The sequence below is a fragment of the Haliotis cracherodii genome, unplaced genomic scaffold (assembly GCF_022045235.1).
Source record: "Haliotis cracherodii isolate W230 unplaced genomic scaffold, xgHalCrac1.p SCAF_5, whole genome shotgun sequence".
Lineage (NCBI taxonomy): Eukaryota > Metazoa > Mollusca > Gastropoda > Lepetellida > Haliotidae > Haliotis > Haliotis cracherodii.
In genome coordinates, this window is record NW_027266308.1 from 261906 (window position 1) to 274462 (window position 12557).

General features: G+C 40.2%; 1 protein-coding gene across 3 annotated transcripts; it reads right to left on the reverse strand.

The window, feature by feature from the left end:
- Positions 1-434: 434 nt before the first annotated feature.
- On the reverse strand, positions 435-12109 carry LOC139442355 (uncharacterized). Of its 3 annotated transcripts, none has more exons than XM_071223156.1 (4): positions 12012-12109; positions 3406-3810; positions 2913-3020; positions 435-2341 (listed from the first exon to the last, which is right to left on the reverse strand). In XM_071223156.1, the coding sequence occupies exons 2-4, from the start codon at positions 3796-3798 to the stop codon at positions 1553-1555; spliced, it is 1290 nt and encodes a 429-aa protein (XP_071079257.1). In that variant the 5' UTR covers positions 3799-3810; positions 12012-12109; the 3' UTR covers positions 435-1552. The 3 variants fall into 3 exon arrangements, with proteins under 3 accessions (XP_071079257.1, XP_071079255.1, XP_071079256.1); XM_071223154.1 differs by lacking the exon at positions 12012-12109 and adding an exon at positions 8678-8776; XM_071223155.1 differs by lacking the exon at positions 12012-12109 and adding an exon at positions 6078-6255.
- Between the last annotated feature and the right edge of the window lie 448 nt (positions 12110-12557).

Consider the following 12557-nt stretch of genomic DNA (forward strand, 5'->3'; position numbering starts at 1 on the left):
TCCTATCCCTCTCCCGACCCATCCCACCCTATCCTATCTCTCTCCCGCCCCAGCCCACCCTATCAATCTCCCGACCCGTCCCAGCCTATCCTTCTCCCGACCCACCCCTACCCTATACCTCTCCCGACACACCGATCCACCCCATCCTACCCTATCCCTCTCCCAACCCATCCTATCGCCCTCCCGCCGCGCCCCACCCAACCCAAACCTATCCCTCTCCCGATACACCCCACCCTATCCCTCTCCCGATTCAACCCACCCTATCCCTCTCCCGCCCCACCCCGCCACACCCTATCCCTCCCCAGACCCACCCCACCCTTTCCCTCTCCCGATCCAACCCACCCCACCCCACCCTATCCCTCTACCGACCCACCCTATCTCTCTCCCGACCCACCCACCCCCACCATATCCCTCTCCCAACCCACCCACCCCGCTCCACAGTGGTGCACTGTGTCAACAACATATCACGCTGTATGCATAAGGTTTTTTTTATCATGACGTCTATTTCGATGATAAAAGGTAAGTTGATATTTGACATCGTGCGTAGCTGGATCCGCCCAATAAATGTTCATAAATATACCACAAACGGAGGTCACTATCGCCAACAGCCACACGCTTTTAGCATGACTCCCGTCAGGGGGAGGCCACACAATGAATAAATACATCAACAAACATAATCTCTATTTCAACAATTATTGTGTAAATGTTGCATAAATAGTGTCCTCATAAGCGACAACATCAACTCAATGAATTAAATAAACAAGGGAGCTATTTGTATATAACTACTGAAAGATGTCAGCAAGTGGAATAAGGGACACAATGGAAACAAAATACCGTATATGGTCTAACTGATGCACAGACAGTAACCGGAGTGTATGTCCTGGTGAGGTATTACACATCCTATGTAGAATAATCGCAACGTCAGAACTGAGTGAGTGAGTTGTGTTTAACGCCGCTTTGAACAGCATTCCACGTAAAAAAGTATGTTATCAGCAACCGGAGCTAGTGGCACTCGAGAATCTGATAACTCATGTTATCACTCCAACCTGACACACATACCATATACACTGCCTGGCAGAAGAAAGTACACCTGAAAATTGGAATTGACCTAAAACTACATACATTATTAACTCTTTACCGAATTGAAAACAGTCGCCGAAACACTGCAAACTTCAGACCCAAAACACAACAAAGATACCTGGAATAAAAACTCTACATCGCCATCGAACAGCCATCTCTTGTTTGTTTCACTTTCAGACACCGTCAAACATGGGTGTTACTTATTTTTGCCCGGCAGTTTATATGCTTGAACACAGTGGGGTATCTTCAGTAATTGGACGTATGCAAAGGTTATTTTTCTCGGGGGAATAAGCTGTATGTGGACAGCAATACGCCTTAATTCTACAAAATGCATATATTCTTATGGTACACCGTGAAGCTATTTACACGACCGACATGTTCGTCATCCTTGTTTCCAAACTGAGCAATTTTCTGTTTAGGCACAGGGCCTGGATTTCAGAAATCACTTTCCTGCAATGTATACGACAAGTGGTCAATTGCGATGTGTCGGTAAGTAACTTGAGAAGTCAATATTTGCAGGAATCAACTGGTCCACTGAAATATTGTCCAGTGAGGGAATACCAATTTCCCCTAAAGGCCTAACTTCCGCTTCCGGTTTCATGACGTCATTAGTATGGGATGTTGCGTAAAAGGTGTTATTGTCGTGGGGAATATCTGGAGTGATTCTGTTAACATCATCACCGACATTAAGCCAAGCATCATTCCGCAAGATCCTTCCATACATGGCTCTGTCTGCGTGGTGTCTGTTTGAGATCTGGGCACCGTGGTCTGTTTGGCAGCTGGGACGAGTGTCACATCCTTCAGTCTTGACTCCCGTGAATGGAGGCACGTCCATGTTTACTTGGGTTCCTTGAAAGAAGGATTCCAGGTTCCTGGACGTAGTCATCCACTGGTTGTCCATCATGTCGAGCATATGCTGGGCAGGGCAGGGACTACCACCGCTGACGTCACTTACTGGGCTGTAGGCGTCACCAGGTCCCTGGACCGTGGGGTACTGGCGAGGGAGTCCTGGACACCAGGTGTCGTCATGGTGGTCAGAGACATTACCAGGTGTACAGTGGTCAGTGTGATGGTCAGTGTGATGGTCAGTGTGAGGGTGGATGCCTGGCCGAGGGGCACACGGCTGGCCTTGCGGATACCGGAGACACTGACCAGACATCCTGTGTTCTCGCTCAATTCTCTTGAGATTCTCGACCTCCTGCCTGAGTTGCTCTACCTCTGCCTGAAGATCGGAGTTGATTTTCCTTAAATCTCCTAGTTCCTGAAACAAATGTAGCAAACGTGAATACAAGCTTGCCATGCAAACTTACACCAGCCACGTCATAAAGCTATCGTTGTGTACTCTACGCCTCACAGAGATCGGTTGTCTTCATTTGCTGAGAAGGCTATTCGGTGTGTATTTAGTCCCAGAAATAAAGTTATCTCAAGTAAATATCTACAAAAATGAAAAAATCCAAATAGAGCCCCAAACTGATAGGAGACATTCTAGACTTGCCAAATCATTCTAGACTTGAGTTAGAAATTTTTAATTTCTCAGTGTGTGGGGTCACCAACCGCATTCGTGCCATGAAGATCCGGGTTAGAACATTTCTTCATCAGCCTACTTTTACCGTAAAAAGGCGACTATGCTTGTCTTAAGAGGCGACTATCGGGATCGGGTGGTCGGACTCGCTGACTTGGTTGATGCATGTCATGGTTTCCCAATCGCGTGGATCGATGCTCATGATGTCCATCACTGGATTGTGTGGTCCAGACTCGATTACTTACAGACCGCCATCATATAGCTGGAATATTTCTGTGTGCGGCGTTAAACAACAAACAAACAAACAAACCTCATTCGTCCCACATTGACTTCGTTTCTTCTTGAGACGACATCTGTGTGCAGCCTCCCTGTTCTGTTTCCTCCTCCGGGCCTTCTTCTCCTTCTCTTCCTCCGTCAGCTGGGGAAGATCGAATTGAAATGAATACGCTTAAAGACAATTATAACTCACACTGTGCCGAGTTATCGCTACCAGAACATTGCTACCAGTAGGCTTTCCAACCGCACAGGTTCAGAAAGGTATATTTGAAAAACCACATCTTTGAAGTTATTGGAACATATTGTAACACTTAATGTACCTTCTATTTAATTAAGTCAAATTGCAATACAGAAATTGTTTAACACCCAACAACACTGATATTAACAATATCGACATGCATTGATTAGGCACCTCAGGCTCGAACTAATTTCTGTCATGTTTGACACCTGTCACTCATGGTCAACAGACCCACTGCACATGTAGACTGCGCATGTCTAAATCTGAAGCAGTTTGATTGACAGTTTACCTCATGTTTCATGGGCGTGTTGAATTCCACTTTGATCTCCTCCGCCCCGCGGGCAATCCTGTCGTTGATGACCTTGCGCCGGACAGCACTGATCACGTGAGAGGACCGGGGCACACGCTGTTGGTTCTCCATCAGAGGTGACCCCACCTTCAAGCTGGGCCCGCCCATATTGCTGAGGGTAGGTGGGGTTGAATATGGTGGCCACGCCTCCAAGCTGGGCCCGCCCATATTGCTGAGGGGAGGTGGGGTTGAATAAGGCGACAACGCCTCCGGGCTCGGCCCGCCCATGTTGCTGACGGGGGATGGGGTTGAATGGGTAGACCGCAAACTTGAGTGACAAGGGCCCAGGTCGGGTTTTCTCATCACGCTGTCTGATTTGCCCTCTCGCGACATAATGCTTCATCCCTGAAAAAACAAAACATTAAAACATAAAAAATAAAACGAAATGTATCATACGATTCACTTTATAATATTTTGTAATGTATTAAACGATTCAGTCAATGATAATATGTAATGAATTTAAGATTGAGGCAATAATATATTGTAATGTTTCCAGCAAATAGTAAAATATAACATATTAATCCATTCAGTTTTTAATATAATGTAATGTATTAAACTATTCAGTCAATAATAAAATATAACGTGTTATACGAGTCAGTCAATAATAAAATGTTACATTAGATAAAATTCAGTCAATAATAAAATGTTACATTTTGTAAAATTCAGTTAATAATAAAATGTACCATATTATAGGCTACGATTCAGTAAATAATAAAAGTTGATAAAATGTTACGTATAATAAGATTCAGTCGATAATAAACTGTAATGTATAATAAGATACAGTCAGCAATAAATTGTAATGTATAATAAGATACCGTCACTAATTAATTGTAATGTATAATAAGATTCCGTCACTAATAAATTGTAATGTATAATAAGAAACAGTCAGTAATAGAAAGTAATGTATAATAAGATACAGTCAGCAATAAATTGTAATGTATAATAAGATACCGTCACTAATAAACTGTAATGTATAATAAGATACCGTCACTAATAAACTGTAATGTATAATAAGATACCGTCACTAATAAACTGTAATGTATAATAAGAAACCGTCACTAATTAATTGTAATGTATAATAAGATACCGTCACTAATAAACTGTAATGTATAATAAGATACCGTTACTAATTAATTGTAATGTATAACAAGATACCGTCACTAATTAATTGTAATGTATAATAAGATACCGTCACTAATAAACTGTAATGAATAATAAGATACCGTCACTAATAAACTGTAATGTATAATAAGATACCGTCACTAATAAACTGTAATGTATAATAAGATACCGTCACTAATAAACTGTAATGTATAATAAGATACCGTCACTAATAAACTGTAATGTATAATAAGATACCGTCACTAATAAATTGTAATGTATAATAAGATACCGTCACTAAAAAATTGTAATGTATAATAAGATACCGTCACTAATAAATTGTAATGTATAATAAGAAACCGTCACTAATAAACTGTAATGTATTATAAGATACAGTCAGTAATAGAAAGTAATGTATAATAAGATACAGTCAGTAATATAAAGTAATGCATAATAAGACACAGTCACTAACATTCTAATAAACTCGACAGTATGTAGAAAGAATATAGTTTGTTTGTTTTTTTGGATTAAACCTCCCCATTACCTTCATTAGATATCAGGGTTACTTAATCTTCTTGTGTTCTTCAAAACAAAACTCACTATTTCCAATTTATCTGAAGAAATGCCTTATGTTTTGGTCACCGTGATTCTAAAATGTATACAAAAAAGGACTGGAAATCTATTTGAAAATATTCACGATGTCCAACTGGCGCAATGTGTGGTTTCGGTTCTTGTGTACCTGCTGGGCGAAAGGTCCAACGTTCATTTCGACACATCACGAAACCTTCCACGAAAAAGGTCTAATGTTTCAGATTTCGTTAACGAAAATGTTTACAAATATTTGTCAATGGATTTCTAAAAAACAGAATCAAGTTGTAAAATCAAATTAAGTTAATTATTTAATCATTTAAATATCAATTTAAATTATCCACAACAAGTTAGCTTAAATATTAACTCTGTCAGCCGCGAGGTTAATAAACAAACTGGATGTGTGCATGGGTTATAATAACACGGGAGAACAAAAAACAATGCGCTGAAAAATAAATTCACCAAACAACATCACACGGCTTTTCTTGGCATCTCGAACTTAAATATATCGTACTCACCTTTATAGAGGATATTCCTAATATACAATGATTAATCAAGGTGATTCCTACTAATATGAACATTGAAATAACAATAATTTCCCTTATCCCTCTGAAACCTTATAATTCTATGTATGCTACCACTGCTAATCCAACTTATTGTGTGCAAAACCCCTAAAACAGTCCCCTTATCTCTCTGTTCTTTTTACATGAAACCTTTCCCTTACTTTCATTGATTTTTATAAAGAAAATTATTAGGAGTATGAACACATAAGGCGAGTGTTACCAGTGTTATAAGAAATATAAATCTAATATCATAATCATTTCACCATCGGCATGTCAAGCACAAACTAAATGTACCTCGGTTATAGTGGTCAAAGGTTAATATTTGCTAGTCGTACACGCATATTCTGATTTTACACATACCATATTATCAGTTGTATTAATCCAAATATTCAGTTAAAACACAACGTCGTGTACCACCGGAGACGCCATATAGACTGGTATAGTTACTACCAAACTGAATTACGACTTTGGAATCCCTACAACGCATTAAGCCAGCCCCCGTCTATTTGGCGGGTCTGATGCAATCAGTTTCACGGAGAGATAGCCTTTTATGGCCTATCAATGGCGCGGGATCAATAATGAGAAATCGATCTCCGTGTTATGGAATAGTCCTCAGGAATGCACGTTACAGTGAAATCGATAAGTGTTGCGAGAGTAATTACGAATCTTTTACTGTAGCCCGCGACGCAAGTGGGTAGGCGACGTGATTTGTGCTGATCGGTCGAGCGTGTCTCGTGCAAACTGTCATCGTGGACATTCGGGAACATTCGCGGTTGCTCGTGGTGGTGTAATCGTTCACGCCGCGTGATCTGAATGACGGACGGGTATTGTGATCGCCACATGACTTCCGGGTGTTGGGAATACACTACGTGTATTTAAATATAACCGCACCATAGATATGAGATAAATAAACACGGAACATGTCCTGCTGAACCGCGACTACTTGGAAAGCGTGGATAGCTTGGGGTGGCAGTTCTGGGAACTCACGTGGCGCCGGTATTAAGAAACTTCACCATTAAGTTTGTGTGTAGGCCTCTTGTATACATGTTCGGAGTTAGTGAATCACTGTCACTTGACGTCCACCGACTCCATGAGTGTACCGTTAATGCGCAACGGCGATTACATAATCTCGTTACGTCTGAAAAATATCGCTTTGTATCATCGATATACCGCGAACGTTCTTCTCTGATTGCCAGGTGGTGGTAGAACAAGTGGTAGTAGTAGTAGAAGTAGTAGTAGTAGTAGTAGAAGTAGTAGTAGTAGTAGTAGTAGTAGTAGTAGTAATGCCATGTTATTACTTATTTCCAATAGACGTATAATAATAATAATAATAATAATAATAATAATAATGATGATGATGATGATGATGATGATGATGATGATGATGATAATAATAAAATCATAATCATAATCATAAGAAATATAGTATTATGATTATGATTATATAACAACAGCAGAAGTAATTGTAATCATAATGCTAGCGGTCGTCGCTAGACCAGATAACTGTCGTTGTTGTAGGAGTTAGGGTCGCTGCTGCGGTACAATACGGAGGCAAGAAGATGAAGCAGCTTCAGGTAGCGGCGGGAGATGTGGATGAGGAAACTGCTTCACTCATCTCGTGCACACATCTTGTACATATAAAAGCACATTCTTTTGTCGATTGTAGTTTCAAATCATTCCGTTACGATAACACTGCTTCCTGAACCACTGCACTCCCATCAGTTCCGGCTTCTAGGCACGTGCCGTGACACACAAGCAGCCTGGCTACCGTGGAGGGGGTCGCGTGTGGATGAGACGCTTGTCCTCACAGATGATAATACACTGCACGCATCATACCATACCAAGATACGGGGCATTGTACCATACCAAGATACAGGGCATTAAACCATACCGAGATTCAGGGAATTATACCCTACCAACTTACAGGGCATTATATCATACCAAGATACAGGGCATTATACCATACCAAAGACACAGGGCATTATACCAAACCAAAGTTACAGGGCATTATACCATACCAAAGACACAGGGCATTATACCATACCAAAGTTACAGAACGTAATACCATACCAAAGAGACATGGCATTAATACGATACGAAGATACAGGACAGTATATGATACCAAGCATACAGGGCATTATGATATAAAAATAAAATAAATCATTTCGTTTCCGAAAACACGTGTACACATTAACTCACGAATATATTTTTGATACAGAATCCGACATATTTTATGTAACGGTAACACATCCCTCTTTCATATACAGACTGTTGTTTAAAAAACACACGTCGGCACCTCAATTCTTTCACTGACTCCAGGCAGAACGTGCAATTACGCAACCACTTTCAGCATTTCGATAACAGACTTGGCATGTTTGTAACGCCCAGACCAAAATATGTGTATGGTGATTATTATCATAACTGTGCTTGATGTGCTCAATAAAGCACCGTGTCATGCACAACACAACACTACACTGCGGCTACAGCATATTCTGACTTTACAGATACCATATTATCAGTTGTATTAATCCAAATATTCGGTTATATAGACAGAACGTTTGGACGTTTCTGACCGCGAGATTAGGTTACTGTAACATGATTTGGGAATAACGTCACTTGACCTGTTTAGGACAGTCGCTTATATTCGTTCAAAAGAAGACTTGTAAAGCGTTTAAGAACTTTAGATATTTTTTTCGCCACATTTAATTTGTTCAGATTTTCTAAAAGCAATTCAACAGCCATTAATGACTAATGACACTAATAGAAAACATCAAGACTTTACAAGTTATCGGCATGACCGACAGACACAAGTAACGGCATCTAGGCGTTCTGTCATTGTCACAAATAAATATAAAGCATGGTTAGAATAGGTCACTGCTAAAGTATATACATATATCTTTAGAAATACAAATATGCCGCCCATCGGAGAATAGTGGGAAGAGAGTAAATGTGCTTCTTACCATAATTCAAGGAACAGGGGGAAAACAGAATCCAGTACGAATATTACAACCGTCTCGCTCTCGTAGTTCACTCTGTGGGACTCACGCCGCTACTGAAAGGCGACGTGAGTCGACTGCAGTTACATACTCATGACTGTCCACCGTGCAGGCTGAATCATCAGGGGACGTAACTCTGTCGTGTTTGTCAGTGGTATGTAATAACAACAAACAGATATATATATGTCATGATTTGAATTTTTTTAAACAACAAAATTATTTTTCATTTTGATCTGATTTTTTTTATTGAACGGGGTCAGTCGTTATTCGAAACAACATAATATTTGCTTTGTGTATAATCCATGGCCTCTAATTGTGTATACCCACACATTTATTTCACAAATTTGGTTCAGAAATTATACATTAACTGCTTCTTGGTATATACAGAGTATAATACATCTTCCATGTGGTCAAATAGATAACAACAGTAAAAATGGCACCTTCACCACCCACACGATTAGTGGTGTTGTGTGTGTTTGTCTGTTCATTGTGTATGTCTGTTACTCTATACGTTCTCTGCTTGGCTTCACTTTGTACGGCTGTCGGAATATCTATCTACTGGTGGAAATGTGTGGTAGGTTGTATTTCGTCAGATCTAATACGGGTCACAAAAACAGACGTGATGTATACGTCAGTCGTATCTTCCGTCGTACATATTTTGTCTGTGTTGTTTCTAGCCGTTGTAATAATTGTCTGTTGTTCCTAGCCGTTGTAATAATTGTATGTTGTTCCTAGCCGTTGTAATAATTGTCTGTTGTTTCTAGCCGTTGTAATAATTGTCTGTTGTTTCTAGCCGTTGTAATAATTGTCTGTTGTTTCTAGCCGTTGTAATAATTGTATGTTGTTTCTAGCCGTTGTAATAATTGTATGTTGTTCCTAGCCGTTGTAATAATTGTATGTTGTTCCTAGCCGTTGTAATAATTGTATGTTGTTCCTAGCCGTTGTAATAATTGTCTGTGTTGTTCCTAGCCGTTGTAATAATTGTCTGTTGTTCCTGGCCGTTGTAATAATTGTATGTTGTTCCTAGCCGCTGTAAAAATTGTCTGTTGTATCTATCCGTTGTAATAATTGTATGTTGTTTCTAGCCGTTGTAATAATTGTATGTTGTATCTATCCGTTGTAATAATTGTATGTTGTTCCTAGCCGTTGTAATAATTGTCTGTTGTTCCTAGCCGTTGTAATAATTGTATGTTGTATCTATCCGTTGTAATAATTGTATGTTGTATCTAGCCGCTGTAAAAATTGTATGTTGTTCCTAGCCGCTGTAAAAATTGTCTGTTGTTCCTAGCCGTTGTAATAATTGTATGTTGTATCTATCCGTTGTAATAATTGTATGTTGTTCCTAGCCGTTGTAATAATTGTATGTTGTATCTATCCGTTGTAATAATTGTATGTTGTATCTAGCCGCTGTAATAATTGTATGTTGTTCCTAGCCGTTGTAATAATTGTCTGTTGTTCCTAGCCGTTGTAATAATTGTATGTTGTATCTATCCGTTGTAATAATTGTATGTTGTTCCTAGCCGCTGTAAAAATTGTCTGTTGTATCTATCCGTTGTAATAATTGTATGTTGTATCTATCCGTTGTAATAATTGTATGTTGTATCTAGCCGCTGAAAAAATTGTCTGGTGTATCTATCCGTTGTAATAATTGTATGTTGTTCCTAGCCGTTGTAATAATTGTCTGTGTTGTTCCTAGCCGTTGTAATAATTGTCTGTTGTTCCTAGCCGTTGTAATAATTGTCTGTTGTTCCTAGCCGTTGTAATAATTGTCTGTTGTATCTAACCGTTGTAATAATTGTATGTTGTTCCTAGCCGTTGTAATAATTGTATGTTGTTTCTAGCCGTTGTAATAATTGTATGTTGTTCCTAGCCGTTGTAATAATTGTATGTTGTTTCTAGCCGTTGTAATAATTGTCTGTTGTATCTATCCGTTGTAATAATTGTATGTTGTATCTATCCGTTGTAATAATTGTCTGTTGTTTCTAGCCGTTGTAGATAAATGTCTTATTTCTAGCAGTTGTACAGAACTTTCTATCTTGTTTCTAGCAGTTGTACATTATTGTCTGTTGTTTCTAGCCGTTGAACGCGATTGCCTATGTTGTTTGTAGTCATTGTACACAATTGCCTGTGCTGCATCTAGCAGTGGTACACAGTTGTCTATGTTGTTCTAGCCGCTGTACATTACATGGCTGGGTCGTATCTAACCAGCTGCAGTATTCCTCCATTTAATATTATTTCTTACAGTTCGTTTCCTTAGTTTTATTGTGGTAAATAAAATTATTTATTGTGGTAAATAAATTAGTTTTATGGTAAATAATGTTATTGTACTTCCTTAAACATGTGGCTATCTTTGTATTTTGTTATTTTATCTGCTTAGTGTTTTAACAATAAATGTTAGTATCTGTCAATGTATGTTAAGTAATCTCTTTTTATCGCCTTACGTCAAACGTCATCACGTGCGTGTATTTTTTACTGTTAGACAAACATTTAAGTGAGCATCCACATAGAGAGCGAGGGAGTGGGGGAGGGGTGGTGGGGGGGGAGAGAGTACGAGGGAGAGACAGAGAGAACGAGAGACAGAGAGAGAGAGGGGGAGAGAGAGAGTGAGAGAGGGCGGAAGAGACACACACAGAGAGAGAGCGGAAGAGACACAGAGAGAGGGGATTGAGAGAGATAGAGAGGGTGTAGGTAAGAGAGAAGGAGGTGAGAGAGAGAGAGAGCGGAAGAGACACAGAGAGAGGGGATTGAGAGAGTTAGAGAGGGTGTAGGTAAGAGAGAAGGAGGGGAGAGAGAGAGAGAGCAGAAGAGACACAGAGAGAGGGGACTGAGAGAGATAGAGAGGGTGTAGGTAAGAGAGAAGGAGGGGAGAGAGAGAGAGAGCGGAAGACACAGAGAGAGGGGACTGAGAGAGATAGAGAGGGTGAAGGTAAGAGAGAGGGAGGGGAGAGAGAGAGAGAGTGGAAGACACAGAGAGAGGGGACTGAGAGAGATAGAGAGGGTGAAGGTAAGAGAGAGGGAGGGGAGAGAGAGAGAGAGCGGAAGACACAGAGAGAGGGGACTGAGAGAGATAGAGAGGGTGAAGGTAAGAGAGAGAGAGGGGGGAGAGAGGATGTGGGAGGAAAATTTCGAGAGGCGTATAATATTAAAAAAGAAAGCAAAACCAGTTTCCATTCATGACATTGGCATAGCGTGTCGACGAGCACGTGCTGTCACAGTGACGGATGGATCAGTCACTCAGCCAATGTCAGTTATTATAGCCCCACGTCCAAGTGACAACTGATCAAATATCATGACTTACCATAATTTCTACATATAGTTGCAAACCTTCAGTGAATTCTGTCCAGGATTCCGAAACACACCACCGCTCGGCTTTCCGAGAATACAGGCAACGTCTGGGTTTACCCGTGGTATCAGGGTATTTAAAACCAGAGAGCAGGTCCAGACACGAAATCAGGGGAGACAACTCTTGTCTGATAACTCACTCCAATTCATCATAGTCTCTACCGCATTATATATGCAATCTAAATTCGTCAACCTTTTATTTTAATATCTTATTTCTTTGAAAAACAAACCAAGAAGAAAGGATTCTGTAAATCAGTACCCCCTAACTTTTTTACAAAAGGGACGTGCAATTAAGACGCAGTTTCCCTTGCACGAAATCTCCGTGCGTAATCGACGCGACAGCCCCGCCAATCAGTTGTCATTTACTATTGTAAATATCAGGCTGCCAGTCACCGCCCTTTATGTATGTCATATACAGTTGTCGATAGCAGCAGCATGTGTTGATATCAACACCTGGCACTTACATAAGCTCCACACACGGGACATCGCTCACTGGAGCTTT

Bases quoted from the DNA above. Each gene is read 5' to 3' on its own strand.
- LOC139442355 (XM_071223156.1), bottom strand. From the start codon at position 3,798: ATGTCGCGAGAGGGCAAATCAGACAGCGTGATGAGAAAACCCGACCTG. The intron at 3,021-3,405 runs GTAAACTGTCAA...GATCTTCCCCAG, and splicing joins ACACGCCCATGAAACATGAG to CTGACGGAGGAAGAGAAGGA. The intron at 2,342-2,912 runs GTTTGTTTGTTT...CATTTGTTTCAG, and splicing joins GTCAATGTGGGACGAATGAG to GAACTAGGAGATTTAAGGAA.